This window comes from Falco rusticolus, chromosome 7 (genome assembly GCF_015220075.1).
Source record: "Falco rusticolus isolate bFalRus1 chromosome 7, bFalRus1.pri, whole genome shotgun sequence".
NCBI lineage: Eukaryota > Metazoa > Chordata > Aves > Falconiformes > Falconidae > Falco > Falco rusticolus.
In genome coordinates, this window is record NC_051193.1 from 55,399,723 (window position 1) to 55,420,824 (window position 21,102).

General features: G+C 39.4%; 1 protein-coding gene across 2 annotated transcripts; it reads right to left on the reverse strand.

Annotated features, from left to right (window-relative positions):
* Positions 1-972: 972 nt before the first annotated feature.
* FAM98B (family with sequence similarity 98 member B) lies at positions 973-16,715 on the reverse strand. Of its 2 annotated transcripts, none has more exons than XM_037393410.1 (8): positions 16,583-16,715; positions 15,633-15,781; positions 14,645-14,779; positions 13,769-13,947; positions 6,796-6,876; positions 6,286-6,402; positions 5,099-5,266; positions 973-4,283 (listed from the first exon to the last, which is right to left on the reverse strand). In XM_037393410.1, the coding sequence occupies exons 1-8, from the start codon at positions 16,645-16,647 to the stop codon at positions 3,936-3,938; spliced, it is 1,242 nt and encodes a 413-aa protein (XP_037249307.1). In that variant the 5' UTR covers positions 16,648-16,715; the 3' UTR covers positions 973-3,935. The 2 variants fall into 2 exon arrangements, with proteins under 2 accessions (XP_037249307.1, XP_037249309.1); XM_037393412.1 differs by lacking the exon at positions 16,583-16,715 and adding an exon at positions 16,176-16,510.
* Positions 16,716-21,102: the final 4,387 nt, after the last annotated feature.

Genomic DNA, 21,102 nt, shown 5'->3' on the forward strand with positions numbered 1-21,102 from the left:
GTATTCATCTTCCTTGACTCAGTCATATGAGACACTGCTGCAGAATTAACCTAGTTACCCGAGTCCCCAGTCTAGCTCCACCTTCTGAAATCCTTGGAACATTGCTTTGAGAAAACTCGGGAAGCTAGGTATTTGCGCATTATTCTTTTGGTATTTTAATGGTTGACACAGTACACTGTTTTGCTACTCACTATTCCAAGTATTACAAAGCACAGTTCTTCATTAGCAGAAAGCACAACTCTTCATTAGCAGAATCTCTCACTTTTGTTAAAAATTCTAATTCTGAAAAGATTTCACAGCCCGCCAGCCAAGTTTCAACAGGGCTTCTGTAAGCATCTGCCACTGCTGGCTATTATACAGGCAGCACTATATAACCCTAAAGACTTGCTATTCTTGTCCGTGTAGTAAACCTCAGAATACCTCACCTCAAATGTGTTCTTACATGGGCTAATGAACATTTACTCAGTTATCTTCAATCATCTGAGGGAGGCAAGGGATGAAGACGTAGAGTGCTGACTAACCACCAAAACCAGAATTCCTATTTATATGGGCACATCTACTCTACAGTCTTGCACACACAAAAGTAGTTGTGTTTTACATCATAATTACAGAAATTAAGAAAAGGAAACTTCAGAAGTAATTAGAGGATATTTCCTTTATGGAGAGACAAAAGTAATTATTGTACAGATCTATAACATTGGGTTTTTTTACTAAGAAAAATTTAACTGAGATTCCTTAGTAATCACAGACAATGTAATAGGGATGTATTTGTGACATGTCCTGCCTGTTGAATTTTTCCTATATTGTTATCTCCAGCCTTCTCAATGCTGGTATAAATATATCTGTTCTTTTTCCTTATCATAAAAAGTTAAGTTCCATCACTATTGTAAGTCACCAGCAGGAATTATTCCTTACAAACATAGGAGGAACATGTGATAGTGGAGCCAAATCACACTACACAAGTGATGCAAATAACTTCAAATACAGTACTTTATTCCTCAGTGTTTACAGCTGTTAACAAAAGTGACTCTCAAATCCTGAAAAAAGAAAAACCCAACCTATCTTTCCAATTCTTAATCAAACAAAACAATATTCAGGTAGATGTTCACTATGTGTGAATAAACATAAAAATCTCACAAACATGTATATGAAAATATTTTACTTGCAACAGAATTTTTGAAAATACTTTTTCAAGACGAACATACAAATTTTGAGAAAAGGTTTAAATCAATTATTTCTATGGTATTATTGCATCTTTTGATAAATTAAAAGCATACATTATGACAACAGGACAGAAAAGGATACCTCTGAAACGTGGTGGTGCTTACTTTAGTTTTCCACTACTGGCTTCACATTTTGGAATTATTCAAGAAAAAGTGAAATGGCCAGATTAAAAAAAAACAAACCTCCAACCTATTTGAATGTCTCATCTTTTACATGGTCTACATAAATATAATTTAAGTATGGTACTGAAATAATGTAACTGTCAGAATTACATGTGGGCAACACAGCTAGTTCACGTCAGGGTTTACTTCATTCAGAACCATCCTGCCTGCTACACACAGGATAAATTGACGAGTGTAAACGCACCAAGGCACGTCCACAGTTACAACAGTTCAACTAAACCAGTACAACTGCACACCTTAAGACTGATGAAATCTTTAAGTATAGATAAGCCATTTGATTTTCCTAGCATATTTCCTTGGTAAAGCTAAATCCTTGCCTGCTGTTTGTAAATTGCTTCTACCAAAACACAACACTGGGATGAGCAAGCAGAATTTTATATCAAGGCTTTGGTTGTCAAAAACTGCTCTCTCCATTGCTTTGCTGACCAACACTTCACCTCCAAGGCCAGCAGTCTCACTTGCTACGTCATCAATTTGCAAGCTATTCCAGAGCATTAGGCAAAACCCAAGCTCAACAGCAAGAAACCCAGTACTGTGCTCCCACAGGATCCATGAGGGTCTCTCCATACTGAATGCAGAAGCTGGCAACAGCTTAGGCCAGCATGGAATGTAGAAAAAAAATTGGCAAAGGAACTGTACTGCTAGCAGCTGGGTGAAGTTAAGCCGTTATTTCAAGAGTTCACATCCAAGCTAACACGTTCAAGCAAGGAAAACTTCTGCCCCTTTTTGTTAGGCAGCTGCTGGGACCTTAAAGTTTGCATAATGCTGTATCTACCGCATCACAAGCAGCATTCTCAAGCACCCTATGATCAGAGAGGAAACAACAGAAGAGAAACTTCTGAAGTTTATCTGGATTAAAATTTCAAATGAGAAGGCAGGCTGGTGATGGCTTATTAAAATCTGCCATAGGCTTTTGGAAGAGATAATAACTGATTTCGAACAGCTTTACATTCATGCATAAAGCTGCCTATGAAACACATGATGCATGTGTTCCTGAAGGTAAAGTAACACCTTTAAAGCATACCAAACATGGACACCAATAGAAAATCTGTGCAGAAAGAACTCGTTAACTGTGGAACAGAAACCCAAAATCAAATCCTAAAGTTCAACACGCAGTTAAGCCTGCAGTTACATGCTCAATTAAAATGCTTCATGGCTTCTGTGCTATGCAATCAACAGACACCGCCAAGTCTCTCTGCAGTAACCTGACCCTGATAAATACTGTCATGAGTATATACTGGGGCATCATCTTTCTGTTCCACCTCTGTACTCACGAGCGGCCTCACAACAGGGGAGATCTAAAAGATGCTGGACAACAGAAACTGCCGTCTTTAATTGAGAGCTCTAAAATTAAATTCTTGTCTACATGTATTTAGAGCCATAATTGTACGAAAGCTAACTCCTTCATCTAGAGTAATACTGTTTATGAAGGAGAAGGCACCCACACCGTAACAAGATGGTTGCTTTCAGGTTACCAGACCAATGGGTTAGCAGAGTAAGAGAGAGAAAAGTCACGGAGGAAGGACAACTGCTGTGTGAGACACCTTACTATCTGGGCAGCTGGCCATTCTTGAACACAGAGCAGGCGGGGACAAAAAAAAAAAAAAGGGAGGGAGGGTGGCACGCAGGGGGAAAGAACTGGTATGTTCTTTCTCAAGAAGCTCAGCTTATTCAACCTTTATGTCTCAAGCCTGACTCAGAAGAAATATATAAATGAACTCTTATGAGACACGATGGCTGCATAAGTTTCCTGCCCAATCTGATCTTACTTAAAATATTTCTATGAAACACAAATAAAATGGAGAACAGGTAAAATGAAAATAGACGCTATCAAAACTCACCATGATTGTGAGTTTACGGTATATGCTCTGACTTTCAAGTAGTCTACGATACATTTACGAACACACAAAACAACCTTAATTTTATTAGTTTCTGTAGAGTATTAGTTCAGAATGCTACTTTTATGTGAAATTCTGGAAGAATAAGAAATTCAATTGAATAATTTTGATGAAAGCCTTAAGGATTTTAACATTTGACATGAAAATTTGTTTACACGTCCCATATGAAAACTAGGTGGAAGAGAAAAAGCCTGAAAGCAGCACTTTAGAGTCTCCTGCAAGTGTTTCCATCTGGTTCTTAGGCCTATTTTGTTTTCTACACGGCATTTTGGAGCAGAGGAGTGGACATGCAACATGCAATAATTGGAGAGGCTTGAACGTTACATAATGTATTTTTTGTTTGTTTAGAAAGGGTTTTATTCATTTTTCTGAGGCTTATTTTAAATAAAATGACATAAAAACCACCCTATGAGCAGTACGAAAAACAAGGACTTTAGTCATCACATTTTAGTATAAAAGTTCTGTTCAGTTAACTAAAAGAATTCAATGACAACATCAGTTGGTCTAATGCAATGATTCATACGGTCATACTTAATTCTAACCTAAACCCGAGTTAACATATCTAAATTTCTCATACCAGTAAACACCACCACTATATTTTGCCAATTACTCTCTTAATATTTACAGTGTTTTAGTATCTTCGGTATCCTCCCCCTCCTCTTCCACCATATGGATCACCATAACCTCCCCTATCACCATAACCTCCCCTGCCCCCATAACCTCCCCTGCCCCCCTGGAAGCCACCTCCACCTCTTCCACCACCTCTGAAACCCCCACCTCCAAACCCACCACCACCACCTCCTCCTCCTCCTCCTCCTCTACCCCCTCCACCCCCCCAGCCACCCCTTCCACCACCACCACCTCCCCAGCCACCCCTTCCACCACCTTCTTGTCTTTTTTGCCAAGGAGGCATTTCGGGAGGAGGTGGTTCAATCTCTGTTGGCCTGCCTCCACGGTCAGGTACTCTCCCCATCAGAACCTGTATGGAAAAATAGGTTGTTTTGAGTTTAAAAAAAAATGTAGTAGGTCTTTTTGCTACTGCTTTTGAATTTCCTAAACTCACTGTGTGATGAATGTTAACATACTCTGGTCAGTCCCAGGCACTCCAATTAAAAGTCCTCTCAAGAAAGAAAAAAACTTTTCTCTGAGATCCTACAATAATTAAGAAATTTCAGAATCTTTGGGATCAGAACATATTAAAGTGTATCTAAATGAAGCACAAAACTTTAGAAAAATCTGTAAATAAAATGGGCTTAGTCACCATTACAGTGGTGAAACTAGTAACTCCAGCTTTTATCATCAAGAAAGCAGTACAATGTTGATTAATTACTCTAGCCAAACCAAATAAATCTACTTTGCAGCAAAACAACAAATCCACAGAAACTTTTATAATTTTTAAACATAAATTTCAAATATACTGATTAACTAAAGACACTCGTTTACAAACTGAACAACATAATCCTGCAAACAGGTAGCCCAGGAAATGATACCAGAAAGACTCAACTTGAGGCGTGCAGTTCCACTGAACTCAAGAGGTCATATACACACATGCATGTGCACACATACAGCCCCCACTACTGTTTCATCCTGTTGCAAGAATGACTGTGTAATAAGATAAAAAAAGAAGCTGCTGCAATGCCTACTGGAATGCTGCAAACCTTCCTTTCTTGAAGCACCAGGTATCTTGCAAAAAGAAATGAAAGTATTAAGCAAGGAGTATAATTCCAGAATTACTTTTGATAGGTCTGTAAATCCCCATGTCCTTTTATTGCATCCCAGAAAGAAAAAGTATACCTTGTTGATTGCACAGACTGTATTTTCCCGTGTTGATCCACTACTTGTTCTTATGATCTTTGATAAATCTTCTCGAGCAGCAAGAAGGTGAGCTAATGTAATAGTTGACTTTGGAGATAACGCGTAGCGCTTGGGCTGATAGATTCGTGCTATGTCATCTGTTTTTACCTAAATGATAAAAATCAAACGCAACTTACTTGCTAGGCATAAAACACAGAAACACACTTACCATAAGCCATGCATTGGTCTCTGTAAGTTTCAATTTGAACACACACTGTCTGAAAATTTAAGTTACCTTACAAAATACAATGCCAGCTGTTACCAATTCTCTTCATGCTGAGGAGCTACTATACAAAAATGTTGATTATGTTTTAACGGATGTTGAAACTTAGCACCATTACAAAAGAAATTCTCCTATCCACTGGCATCAAACAGATTCTTTGAGGTTTTCCAGCATATTTAAAGATCTAAATTTAGGAGTCCAGCCTGCTCTCTCAAAAACTTTACATAGCCGTATTTAACAAATTACTTCTAAATGTAATTAAAAAAGAGCAGCTTCAAAGTACAGTAAATTTGTGGAAAAAAATTTAAATGTATCAATGGAGCAAAACACTTCTGCAAGCCGTGAAAGGGAGAGAAAAGATTTTTTCCAAACACACCTTGATGTTTCATTTTTTTAACAAAAAAGAAAAACAAGTACACTTTCTGGGAACATCAAGAATGATCGCCATTCAGAGAAAAAAAAAAAATAAATTGATCTTGGATGGACCAGACAACAGGTATTGTTTCTTTACATGACTGTTTTGCTAGGCAGTTACTACACCATTTATGGATCCATTTCAGTCTGCACACTTACCTGTCTTGGGGACTGAACACGTTAAAAAAAACCACAAAAAAATGCCACAGCATCTGAAGTAGAGAAAGGTATCTAAACCTATTCAACAGTGGGGAAAAAAGGCAAGCTAACAAATAAATTAAAAAAAGACAACAATTTGCCTCTTGGCTTAAAAAAAAAAAATCATCTAAATTATTTAAATGCCAAAACATTTTCAATCCCCAAAACCTTCTTGGAGAAGTTATAAACAAAACTGAAGTGTATTTACATAGTATGTATGTTTGGTAGCAAGACCCATGGAACTGTAGCAGATTCCCACTACAGGAAGCAAAAAAAAAAGCATCAAGCTTACCTTTGCTCTATCAGACCAGCCAAAAGACTGTACTGTCACATCTAGCCTCTTCATTAACATACGTCGGCGGCATTCATACTCACTGCAAAGCGCATCATTGATTTTTTCCAATCTTTCCTGCAGTGTTACAATAAAAAGTCCAAATGTTCACATCTATAGAGTTATAGAAGTCAATTTAAAGCTAACCCCATTCAGCAAATAAGATGTCTATCCCCAGGTCACCACTATAAACTGTATAGAATTAGGGGTGCATCTGTGTAATGCTACAGTAGTATGCATATACAAAATATTTGGGAAATTAGTAAGTGGATGAATCAACCCAAAGTCTGTTTTATAACATTAATTCTGGAAGCATCTGATTAGCATTGTTAATATTTAGCAACTAAATTTTAGTATTAATATGTAGCAATAGAACAGTGACTGTGAAATGGACAAAGTTAGATGAAGCTGTATGCATTAATTTTGACCATCCTGTTAAATGCAGAAAAGAAAAGGAGAGACTTTTTTTACCACTTGGTCGGAATTCAGAGGTTTTGTTAGCAGTGATTTCCCCACGTGGTTATTTTGAACTTTTGAGAGAATTTCCTTTATCTGAAACGAAACACATACTTCTCAGAATACAAATTATATTTACATTTATTTCAGCACAATTTTCTGCAATCACAATTTGCTATTTGATCTTACAAGTATAGCACAGATACACATCTGACTTATCCATTACAAAGATTTCCTGAATACTTTCACTATGTGACCAACCTCTACACAAAAATATTTTATGGTACACCACTTCTCCTCCCAATTATAACAGAACAGTATCTATGTAGCAAATTTATCAAGTGCATAGAGGGAGTAGGACTAGTTAAATTACTCATTTTATTTATTACTAAGTGCTGTAACTACAACTAAGGAAGTGTAAAAATTGGAAGCTACTATGAGTTCTGTTCCCAAATGCTAGACTTGGCTACAAAAATCTGGTGATGGGTGCTAGTAAGAAAGGCAGGGGATATGATGGGTATGCAACCACTTTCACTAATTGTCTTCTATTCCTGTAATTGCTGGCATTTAACATTATGTCTAACACTTGCATTCACTCCAAATCTGCCTTGCTTATACTTCTTCCATTAGTTTTTGTCCTAATTTCATCCCTGATCATTATGGTCTCTCTCTGCTTTCCAGACTCCACTGCATTCTCTTCTCTCACTACAAGAAACCTCCACCTCCTCCTCTTGAAGGAACCTCCTTTGGCACAGTTCTTCTAAAACTCATGAATACCCACAACACCTGTACATAACTTTCCAGCCAACTGATTTTTCAGCTGGAGTAGAATGCATGCGTATCACTGATCCTGCAAGCTTTGCACACACTCTGATGCACAGAAGACCTAAATCAGGGGTCCTCAAACTATGGCCTGCAGGCTGGATACGGCCCCCCCCGGGTCCTCAATCCAGCCCCCGGTATTTACAGACACACACCCCTGCCCCCCCCAACCCCCACCGGGGGTTGGGGGTGGAAACCAAGCAGCCGCAGATGGCTGCCTGCCACTTCATCCGCACACCGGCCCCTGTTTAAAAAGTTTGAGGACCCCTGACCTAAATCTTCATTAGCTTTTATAAATAATTATGGGGAACCAAGTCAAACGACTAAAACCAAGAGTTAATTTTCTTTTAGATATCACAAAGAAGGATTAAGGTAGTGCACAATCTACATTACAACCTGTAGCTGAGGACAGCCATTAGATACATCTGCAAGGATTATAAGATTTCATTAGTCACACAGGTGTTTACAATAAATTTATCATAAAGATATGGTTCAAAGCTCACTCTTCCAGTATTATCTTAGTTCATCTTGTCAGAGTTTTGAGTTCCATGTATTATAGAAGTATCATTTTCTGTGATCGCTATGAAAAAAACCAACTCAGACAGAAATAAAATTCTAGAGCACTTAGTTAATTGATTAAAGAAAGCTACTTGAAAAGGAATACTTGATAAATCAACTCTCGTATTTCGGGGATTTCATAGTTATCTCTTTTTCCCTTTTTTGCATATACTAAGGAAAAAAATCTGATCTCAAATTTTGTGTGAAAGCCAGGGTGTATATTTTGTTCTTTTTACATCACCTTTGGACAGCACTGTGGCAAGTTAAAAATGCAATACCCCCAGGAAAAGTCTGAAGTAAAAAAATTACTGTGCAGTAAGCAAATTACGCAAAACCAGTATTTTGACTCCAGCAGAAAAGACAGCCTAGTAGTTTCTGAAAAGTGGCCATCTAGTTTCCCTGCTGTTATACTCCATCCATATAAAAAAAAAAAAGTTTACAATAAGAGGTGAAGTTCAGTTCCATGTAGCCTACTGATCTCTATGCTCCTCTTTGCTAGTTCTTGCTTCTTTAGAACCTTTATTTTCTTTCCAAAAAGCCCTCCAGGGCTGTCCAATTTGTCTGTCTTCTAAACATAGCCAACTTGTGCTGATTTTAGTGAAGCATGTACACAATGCTTCTCATAATCTACTTCACAATTCAGATGTACCTAAGCACAAAGTACGCTTGAATTTAAACAAATGTCTGAAGAATGAAAAAATAAAGGTAACAATGAAAAATATAATAAAATCAGCATGACAGCAAGAGATGGAGAAATCACTAATTAGTATAGAAGAAAGAATAAACAGCAGATGAATTAAAAATTCTGTTAGGTAAGAGGTGTCTATCTGTATACCACTAAGGTCAGAAATACAACCTCAAAGGTTCTAACAAGTTGAAAGGAAGAGAATCTATCAAAAGAGACTGGCTGCTGAAACACAAGAAAACCAAAACAAATTCTCAATGTCATTCATAGCTACAGAGTGGAAGAAAATCTGGAAACCAGTGATGCTAAATACTATCTAGAGATTAGAATTACAGCAAGTTTGCAGCTGCAAGGGCAGCTAAGTGGTTAATACAACACTGGGCTTCACATACAAAAGCCACACATTCTGCCACAAGTCAATCACAATTAAAAGACCTAACCCAGCACTACATATTCCTGATTTCCATAAACTGAAAAATGAAAGGAAGTTTAGAGAGAACAATTAAGAGAATCAGTGAAAATCAGAACTAGATGAAACAAGAGCAGCTAAATGAAACAATCCTTTACTGACTGGGAAACTGCTCCCAAATTTCTGCAACCTTTTATTTCCAGGTTAGAGAATACCTATGTAATTTTATCCAGTGACAGGTTTATTAATCAAGTTAACACTTAAGGAAGAATCTTGTCACTGAAGAACTGGTCTACGTTCATGTTTGTGACATACTGTAGTCATGCCCAAACGACTGCATCTCCACTTTACTCCCTCACTGCCATCAGCCGGGCTCCGAGTGCATATCCTGCAGCTATAATGGTGACATGAGCTGAGCCGCCTTACCGCTGCAGAACACATTGTCCAGCCTTGACTGATGACAGAACTAGGAGCACAAGAGCTTTGACATAAGCATCTTCCACCAGAAGACGAGAAAATAACTGATGCAAGAATCTATGCTATAACCCACATTCTTAAATGTAACAGTTGCCCTACGTTAAAAAGGATAAGCAGGAGTTTTAAGAAAAATCACCACTACAACCAAAACCCAGAAAGAAGTCCGTATGTGTAAGTGGGAACAACACTAAAAGCAGTGCCCAGATAGAAAGAGCAGTGAAAACATACTCATAGAAATGTAAAACAAACTGCAACAGCCAAATCATCACAAAGTTCTCACACCCTCAGCTGTAAAAAGCAAACCAACTAATTAAAAGCTAGATGGAGATAAATATACTTCACTACTGGACATACTGTGTCACTGACCTTGGTAACATTAAATATTTAAAGGACTGCTTTGGAAGTTCACACACCCTCTAAAAACAGTTTGAGAATGAATCAGTTACTGGATTTGTTTGAGACAAAAACATTGACTTCAAAATCTGCTGTATAAAAATATAGTTATTCTGTTGTTACCAAATACAGCATATCTTTATGTATTGAACATGAAATTTCTCATCTGTTTTATAAGTCTATACTACTTAAAAAAATTATAGCTCATGTTTCACTATTGCGTTCCATATATTTATTATCTTTACCCTCTGTCAAAAGCGAGTAGTAATTTTATGCTTAACACCATTTGCACAGATAAACATCATACACGCACGCACCTCCAGGGTTTCCAAGATTTTGAAAAAACCTTACCTGGAGAGAGGTGGCATGTTATTAATTTAAGTTAAACTAGCAACGCTTTAAGGAAGGAACACTGTCTTGATTAGTCATGAGGCATACTGCACAACTGCAGAAAGATCACCTAAAATCTTAAGCACAAAATATTTTTAAGCCACCCTCTACCTGTCTTCCATTTACCTGCAGATCATTTTAATTTCAATATTTAACTAACTTCAAAGACATTTCTGTTTGACCTTTATGCCTGGTGAACAGAACAACTCTTTCATCTTGCTCCCTGTAACTCCACTGATATTTCACATACAGGCCTAATTATGTCTGCAAAATTTTTAAACACCAACAGTTAAAAGCACACACCAAATATGAATAAATTCTAGGAAGTATTCCCAAATATTTTTAAAGTATTTCACTTAAATGTTCTTTTAGCTTAGTTCTGATTTAGTTTCTTTGCTAGCCCTTTATAGTTTCTTTTCATTCTCTACAAATTAAAAATGTTCTAGAAAACAAATAATATGCACCTTTTGTTGGTCTTTTGAAAAATATATTAAGAAGTCTTTCAAATAAACACTATTAGAATGTCACTTTGTAATTAGGTGTGAAATGCACACTACCTTGACAGGAAAAAAGCCAGATGTGAGCATGAGTTACAAAGCACAATACCGGCATAAACCTTTCTGAATCTCTGATGAATGGTCATTTAGAATTTACGGGGATTTTGGTACTGAATTCCAGAATGCCTCCCAGAGTTACCCTTTGTAAACATACTTTACAAGGGAACAACATTAAAAAAAAAAACCCAAATAACTACAAAATTACTATTAGTTTTTCAATGCTATAGAATAAAATATATTTAGCGATAGGAGGCTGTAACACTGTCATTTCATCTCTCACATTTTCTTAAGTATGTTGACAACCACCCCCCCAGTTTATTACAGGAGATGCAAATTCCAAAGGTACTTCCCGTGACTGCTACTATAAAACTCATAGTCTGAATGAAGAAAGAAATCCTGATTTTATACTAGTCTTTTAAATAAACTGACAAATTATTAAAAACAATCAACGTGCTAATGTCCATACCAAAATACAATGTGTGATCTGTCCCTTTGGTAGACTGCTGCTGCACAGCCCAACTATTCTCAGAACTATTCCCACAGCTACTGACAATGTTGAAGATGCTAGACAGAGACAAAGAGTAGACATGTTGAAATGCTGCAGATACATTTGCAAATTCAACAAAAATACTAGATAGGTATGTAAGTGTCTATTACAAATGATATAGTATAATACTAAAAACCCACAGTGCAATTTCACATGGAACCTAATTAAATCAAAAGCAACAAAATATTTAGAAAAGGAAATCAATAATTTCAAGTGAATTTTTGTGAGAATCTAAAAAGAGCAACAAATAGCACTGAAAAAAGTGTACAAAGCAAAGGAATTCCGATTGGTGGTATCACTGATCTAACACAGCTACAGCTACGAATGTGTCTAACTCTGTACTGTATCAGAGTAACTCTGAGCCTGTCCGATATTAAAGGGAGGGATGAAGGCCAAGGAAACATATGGTAGAAATTCTACAAAAATCTCCTGAGAAGTAGGAAAAAATAAATCCTTTGTTTGTAAGGGATGAAACATGCAGAGAACAAATTACACTACTAATCTGGAGTCGCAGAAGAGGAACAAACTAGTCTTGCCGCCTTTCTACAGTATGAAGTGAGTACAAGTCGTATAACTACTGTGGAACCGACAGACCTGAAAACAATTGCAAAACAGCGCAGACAGTATTATTTGGGGGGAAAAAAAAAGATAACATGCTTTAAAGATTCAGCTCATTTTAGTACTTACAAAACTGGAACAGTTTACATAAACTGTAACAGTAACACCCTACACACCAACTCAAGACACTGATCCCTTATGAAAAGAAATCCTGGACTTTGCAAAAGGTGGCAGGAGTCTAGTAACTCAAAGAAAACTTTCTAGACTCTCTATGTGTGTGTGAAGGAACTGGCCCATCAGATCTGGTTTTGCTGTCTTGCAGTTGCAGAACTAGAGTCCTACCCCTTTAACATGGGATGAAACTTAAGCTGTACTCAACTGAAGCAAGGAAGTGAGCAAGGAAGGCCACTACCCATGGCTGCAGCCCACAAACCCCCATGAATATAAACACAGCTAACACCCAGAGGGAGAGCAACAGTACTAGGCAAGTTTCAATCAATTAGTTATTACTTGTAAAACTGACTTTTTAATCCAGAGAACACAGTGCTAGGATTGTATCTTTATCCTTTCAAAAATATTTAACGGAAAGACTGGATATAAAGATTTCATTAGAATTAAATAGATCAAGCACAGTTAATGGTGCAGGAATAGGCCTTCAGCCACCTGGATGCTGCTTTTTATAAATGAATGTATTGAAAGGTTTCATCTTGTCACGCTAAAGTTATACAAATGTAAGAAAACCATGCAAGTAACAAGCCCTCTCCCCGAAACCACTGAATGTTCAACTGCCTGCTGTTGATGAGAAGAGGAGGAAGAAAAATAAAGAAGCATAATCACGTAAAATTACTAAACTCAAAGACTCAGCAGCAGACAGATTCATTCCACGTATCTCCTGTAATTCTTAGAGATTGGTCGCCCACTCTTTCTCCAAATACTAGGGAGAAATAAAGAGCAGAACTTCTAGCTGCCTGACAGAAGATAAATTCCACCCCAAGAGCCTATTTACATTCTGCAGTGAGGAAGTCAGACTAAAGATCACATCAGTTAGAAACCGGTGGGACACAACTGAAAGAGCTATCCTGTTGAGTATGGTTTAAATTGGCTTATTCACTGGTAATTCAGACATTTTCATCCTCTTCTACAACTAAGGAAATGGCACTAACAAATCAATACTTGCAATTTAGAAATTCATAAACTGAAAAGCAAAAATTTAGGTTTTGGCTATTAAATTTAAATACATGCCAGAAATGACTACAGGTACATAAACACTCAATCAGTTATTACCCAAAGTCTTCTCCTTGCTGCAGCACACCTGAATGGGTAACAGGAAAACTAACTTACTTCAACTCATACCTTTTGCATGGCAAAGTATGCCTCATCAGCATCTCCCTGCGGATGCGACGTACTTGAAATACTTCACCTCATAACTGAAACAATTCAAACACTAAGCTGGCTTTCAGAATAAAAAATTCTGTGCACTTGTCAGATAGGGCTTTTATAGATCAGGCTGTTGGCCCCTTAACTCTAAGATATATGCTTAAAGAGATTATGCTTACAGTTTAACAACAGAGAGAACACATAAAAGCCCATACCTTTTGTTCCACATTGGTTAACAAGGGAGGAATATCAGAAGTCGAGGAGTTTGGCAGGCCCAGTGCATCGCAAATAGCTTGCACTTCCTGATGAATTTCATTGTGCTTTTCCAAATGAGAGCCTTTAATTTTCTTGCTGTGCAGTATCTTTAAAGCCTGAAGTTCTGTACTTAGAAATACTAGAGAGAAAAGTGTAATAATGGCAGATTTAGAGACACTCAAATCTTTCTGCATCCCTTCTTATATACAAATACAATATACACATTTATAAGACAACAATGATAAAAGGGAGACTCTTTCTCAGTTCTCTCCTGGACAGGTTAGTATCAGTTTCCCACTCTGAACTAATTCTCACCTGACTTCCTACCTTTAGCCTACACATCATATTTAACTGCTTAACCCACTTCTGCCACCAGACCCCTAGTTCTTTGGCTAGTTTCATATTATCACACTGGTTCCTGCTGCTACACCTTCGACCAAGTCCAGCTTAAGCGTAGATTTTGCTTCTCTCAATCCTGCTTTCAGCACCTTCAAAACATGTAGCATTTTCTTTTAAGCTGCCCAGAAATCTCTCAGAAACATGGCAAGCAAGGTCTCAGTTTCAGCTGAGCTGGAAGTGGATCAAGAAAGCGATCAGGAGGCCTCAGGAGGCTGACCCATACTTCACAAAGAAGTTTTAGTTTCTACTAAAATAGTTTTCTATTTTCCATTTCTGCACCCCTGAGCAGCTGATGCATGCTCAGCTAGGTTGTAATGGTTGTACATATACACTCAAATATACATAAAGACCTATTCAATGTAAATTATACAGTAACAGTGGAGGATGTATATAAAAAACCTGTATTATAAACGGGAAAAATGTAAATTATAACTTACAAAGGAGTTTAAGACAATCTTCTTTCTCTCTTAATCTGTCCTTGATGTCTCCAGATGTAAGTGACATATATGGACAAGCCATTTCTCTCAGAAAGCCACTAATCTCAAGCTGGAAGCTCTCTATATCTTTATCACCTATGGGAATAAATAAACGCAAAGCTAATGGCTTTTTACAGAAACATAAAATCTGAATCTAATTTTCTTAATTTATACAATTCAATTGCAGGTTTCAATAGCCCAGAGAAAGATTTCCCACTTACCACCCTAGTAATATTTTCTTATGCTTAAGGAAGTCCTACATACAAGCAGACAAGCCTTTTAATAGCTACAGCAATACTGCACCCATACTTTGAACAAGAAGGCGATGCTACAGCAGTCTTTGAAGACATGAATGCAAACGAACATCACTAGGAACTCAACAGCTTATGTCACAAAACAGCATATCAATGTAATTAATTTTCTGATGAACAAGTTACAGGAGTCATGAGCCCATTATTTTCAATGGTCATTTTTAGTTTTACTACTTTTTTTGTGAAAACACAAGCAATATAACATCTCACTGAAGTTCCAACACTCAACAGAAAAAATCAGGTAGCACTAACAAGCAACTTGCGTATCTACACACAGTGCTGAATGGCACACTGCACTGGATCAACTAGCTGAAAATACCAGACACTGCAATTTAAGCCATCAAAATATGATTATATATAACTACCACTCAGGGGATGTATGAATGTACTTTTTATATTTATGTAGATAGAAAACCAACTCAAAAGCATCTTTTTTTTTCTCTCTTTTCTTTCTTGTCTTTAAGGACAAGACTTTAATCTAAGAGCCACATGCACAGAAATATTATCAGTCTCAGTTTGGCTATCTTCCAGCTATCTTCTAAATTTCAGCTAATAGTGAGACTACAGTGTTGAACAGTATGGGTCTAAATCCACTTGAACATACACTAAATTGCTTTAATAAATTAACATTCATATACCATCTGTTGAAGTGATGCTTTCTTCCATATTACAAAGTGACTTTATTTGGGAACCTAACCAAACACAAAGCTCAAAAAATTCTGGGGAAGATAATCCATTTTCTGCTGCTTTGTTCAGGGCTTCCTCCTCCAACAGTGGACCCGTGTACCTGCGCAGAGAAAAACATCGTGATAAGAAGCAAGTTTAACATAAAACATACCCATTTTAAAAATAATTTTACTATAAGCTGGTAAGCAACTACTCTGAAAGAAATTAATCTTTGTAAGTTACTTTTGTCGAGAAATAATTCAGATCTTTTTTAAACGCAACAACAAAAAAAAAGTGGTAATTTACAAGCAAAATTATTTGTCAGCAAATAGGAGGCTGGCATTTTCACATATCACATGTACAGGAAAACAGTTTCACGCCTCAATAGGTGTCAAACAAGCAAGAATTAAAGTATTAATTCAAGTGTTTAGTCAAAGAGATTTCCTTCCAACATTAACAACTCACTGCCCTAGAGTACTAGCAATAAGATAACTGAAAATTAACCCAAATTTTACATTTTTTCTGCTCTGTTGCAGCTGAAGCGCCCTCACGGGAGGCAGGCAGGCACGAACGGAGGGGGCGGGCAGTCCGGCCGGTGGCAGCCCCGGCCCCACCGCTCGCCCCAGCGCTCTCACACCCTGCGGACCCCAAGCAACGCCCACGCAGCCGCGCGTCCTTTGCCTCCCTCCATCACAGCCCGGGCGACCCGGCCTCCCGAGCGAGGCAGAAGGCCCAGCCAGGGCCGCCGCCGGGCCTCCCCCAGCACCCGCCGGAACGCGAGGCCCGTCCCCCCGCCGCCTCCGGCCCGGCCTCACGCCCGCAGCGAAGGGGCCCCTGTCGGCGCACGGCCGGGTGGCGCGGCGGCGGGCTTCCCTCGGCCCCTCGCCCCGCCAAGGGGGAGCCACTGCAGCTCCCCGATTACCCCAAGGCCTCCAGCGCGTCCAAGATGTCGCACTCCATCTTCGCGCCGGGCGCCAGCTCCCTCATGCTGGCACCGCGGCCCGCCGCGCCGCGCTGTGCCCTGCTCAAACCGGCCCGCCGCAACCTGCGCCCGCCGCTACGTTCCGCCGCCGCCGGCTCCGCGCCCCGCGGGAGGCCCCGGGCTGCCCCCGCCCACTCCCGGCAGCTGCCTCCGCCGCTCGGAGGGGCTGTGGGGCCGCCCTGCGCCACCCGTGACCTGCCACACAGGCCGGCAGCTTTCCTCCCTTAGCCAGGGGTGGCCAGGCTGCCTCACTCCTCCCTGGCGGGGCTCGAGTGCCGGCCCTGCGGCTGGCCCTGCTGCCCTGCCCCGCGTTTGGCCCCAGACCACAGTCCGCTGCAGGCGGCTCACCCGCCGTCAGGTACCGGCCGCCTGGAGAAATACAGGGCCGGGAGAGCCCATGGCCGCCCCTGGGGCTCCAGACACGGCTTGTGCCTGGGGAGCCAGCCCCGCCGCCCGCCCTTGCGGCCTGCCTCACGCCTCCTCTGCGAGACGGTTTAAAAAAGCAGGTTTTTAGGCCTGGACCTCTGCAGTGTTTCTGGGATCTCACTGTATTCCAGACTGTGAAAATCCGCCTGAGGTGGCGTAGGCCATGACTGCAGGGCTCCGTGGCCCTCATTTTGCACAGTGGTCGCCCTCAGCCCTGCCCCAGGGGTGTGCGCCTGGAGGGTACCTGCTCCCGGAGCCTGGTTGAGCCAAAAATCCAGGCTGTTCATGGTATTTTTAATAAATTACAAAGGGAATGTGGAATAGGTGGGTTGTGTTGTGCTGACTGGTGCCCGCTATGAGCATGACCAGCAGCTGCCCAGGAATGCAGTTTCCCACTGGATGTGGCCATTGCCGTGGAAGCTGTGTAGCCTGAGTGGGACTGCGTACTGCATGTAGTGTGTGTCTGTGTCTGTGTGGGTGTCTCTGTGTGACCTGCTGTGTCTCTCTGAGCACATCACCCTTCAGTCCTGTGACCTGCAGGGATTTCCAGATCCAGTACCATTAGACCTATTTCTTGGAAAAGTAGAAGGCAGGTCTCCCAAAACATGTGACTTTCTTTGATGTTCTTTTGTCTTCTATTTTAAGAGGTCTGGGTTCTCATTTCCAAACTTTCCTCAGTGACAGCAATTTTGAGAGAGAAGCATAAACTATTATTAGCATTTTTTGTCTGTTTGGTCCCAAACTATCCCTGTTTTATCCCTCACGCACAGCCGCTTCTGGTGAAGCATCCCCCAAATTCCCTCTAAAACAATATTGCAACATTAGCTTCTCAGAGTTTTTGATTTCGTCTAGCTCATCGTAGACTCCTATCTTTCCTATTAACTAGCAGGAATATTCTGCTTCCTTTTTTAATTTTTTTACCAGTGTTGCCTCATGTGGACCTTCAGAAAATCCAGCGGCTGAATCTGTGATGAAGACCTATAAAGATGTGCAATCAGACTGAAGTAATTACAACATAGATATTCTTAATGAGTGAAATCTCCACAGTTTTTGAAGCAACTATTTTGAATTATTTCCATTTAGGTGTGGTTTTATTTAGTACTAAGCTTTTTTAAAAATGGGGATGAGGATAGCCATGACATCCTCCCACAAACACAGACAGAAATCTAGAAATTAAAAACATTAGTCATGGCAGTCAGTGGAAAGATGAGCATATTAAAGTTTGATAGGCTTATGTTGACTGTATGATGTACATTGGTGCCAGTAGCTCAGCGGTCTCTTTCACAACTCTCAACTGTGTCTCACTGCATGTGACTGAGCTTTAAAAGGACTTTTGTTTCAAATGGGTTAACACAATTTCTCTAAATGAAGGTGCATACATCTGAGAGCAGAGATTCTGAAAATAAGAACTCTTTACTCCTGTTTAAACAACATTAATGTCCAATTAATAGAGAGAGAGAACAAGATATGCAGACAGAAACAGCCAGTTTTCTTTCCCTTTCTTTTCTAAAGTTGTATCTTTATGCTACCTGCCATGAATCACCACTGTATGGTCGTTCTGAGAAACCAAGTAGTTTTCATACCGCCCAACACTGAATGTTCCCATAACTGGGAACAACTGGAAGTGAAACAAGCACAACATAATCTATCAAAACTAAAAAGTAATCCGGTAATTTAAGAGGTACTGTGTGGTATAAATAGGTGGCAGCATCATTTCCTGGGTCTTCCTGTAAATTTTCCTACATGCCATAAATGTATTTTGCTAATTTATGTTATAGGACAATTCATAAACTAGTAATTTCTCCTACTGTCTTTTGATAATGTTGCACATATATGATAGACAAGCACATGCATCAATCAGTGTTTTAATTCCACAAGATTTTTTAAAAAAATCCCAACTTTTCTGTATAGCAGAGATATTTATGTATATGAGGACATACAAGTTTGAATTTCACAAATTGTGTCTTGAGACCCACAAGTGAAACACATTTTTGGTTGTGATCATCTACTTAGGTTGCCTAACACCTTCTCACAACTTTGTCATTCATTCAGTCCACAACTTTCTCCATGTCCATTCCTGAGTTTCTCTTCCCTGAGGGAGGAAAAAATATCATGATAAAGCGGCTAAAAAATATTTTGTAGCAGCCTGCTCCCATGGGACTGGACTTTGCCTTTGCCTCATGGCATTTGTAATACACAAACACCACCACCAAAGGAAGAGGTCTCAGCATACAGCTATTACTTTCACATGAAAGGTGTATGTGGCTTCAACTAGGCCACCAGCACCCTAGAGCTTTTTGGGTTTTGTCAGGATTTCTTTTTCACTAATCTACCAGTTAGTCATCTCCCTCAGCAGTCAGATAAGTCCTGGTGTTAGCACAAGGACTGAGTAGAAATGCACAGCCAAGGTTAGAAAATGAAGATAGCACTGGATCACTGACTTGGGTCAACTTGAATTGATATGAAATGGCATCTTAACTGAGCATGCAGCTGCAGCTGTCTACATCTCTCTTAAATATATTGGGAAGTACCCTGAGTTGAAAGCCAGGTGAAGATAGGAACTTGGGGGACAGGTCTTCTGCCAATTCATACCAAATATCCACAATTACAAGTTCCCTGTAATCTTACTAAAAAACCAAAATACGTAACTCAGTTTTCTATAGATGTTAAACGAAGGTAAATCTCAACCACTTACCAAACTACTATGAATATAACAAGTTACATGTTACGCTGTTCAAAACTGCTCAGGAAGTGTTCCTACTGCCAGGCTTGCAAATGGGCACTGGGCATTCTAATACTGCTTACTGGCAAGGGCGAGATGGAAGGGTCCTGCTTACCGCTGCAACAGAGTGGTCCCCTCCTGGTCTACACTGCCCACAAAGCAGGGTTTTAGTTGTATGTGCTGTGTACAATCTGTCTGCTTCTAGTAGGGAAAGTAAAACCGCCTGCAGACAAGCTAGCTGCACATTTCAAAAGATTCGTTTGCTTTGTGCTTCTCATGTGCAGCACAGGAATAAACAACAGATCGCTTGAATTCAAGTGAGCAGGAGACACTCTGTTTTAATGCAGAAGAGGTACAAATAATTTAGAATACTAAGAAACATTTAGCAGACAATTACTGACCACTAGAGGGGATCATAGGAGTGGAGAAGGAATGGAATACACTGCGTAACAAATGCTTTCTTCTAACACAAGCTTGCCTGCATGCGATGTTGTACTGTATGTGCATAGTTTAAAAACGAGAAAAGACAGCACTTCTTGCATGCTTACGCAATGTAAGAAATTTTTATCAATTGAGTTTAAAACAGATCAATAACAGGTTTAATTGTTAAAATGAGGTAACTTCTTTGCACATATCTTTTTCATCAAACTAATAGATCTTAAACCTGTTCAACTTCCATCTGTAAAAAAACTTACTAGCTATTCTTTTAACCTATTAAAATAATAAGTACTGTTCTTCAGACTTGCTGACATTTAAACAAGTGTATCATGCTTGTTTAAAAACTAATGTTAAATTGCTTTTAATCTTTCGATAAACTCCTTCTTATCTTTAAGGATGATTTGGGTACCCACCCCAGGCAGTATCAAATTAATTACACATTGTGGAACTGAGCTGCAAGTTAAAATTGATCTATATATAAATTACATCAGTCTTGCAAATAAAGTAAATGTGAATGATGGGTATACTAACTTCACTGAACCTGAATGGATTTACACTAGCTACAAGATTCCTGCCCACCAATTTAGAGAGCAGCTTACTGAAACTGAAGCTGACCTCCCATCATAAACATTTGTTTTAGAAATTACCCTTCTAACATCTCCCGGACTAAACCAAGCCACCTGAAGTAGTGACATCAAAGTTTTCAATCCAAAAAGAATTCTTTCTAGAAATTATGGACAGTGATAAATTCAGGGCAATGAAAATTTCAGTTTCTTGAAAATGGACTGCTCTCAAACTGCTTTCTTGGGGCACATGTCTCTGCACAGATGGGGGGGGAGAGGTCAGAACCAGGTAGTCATCAACACCTTGCACA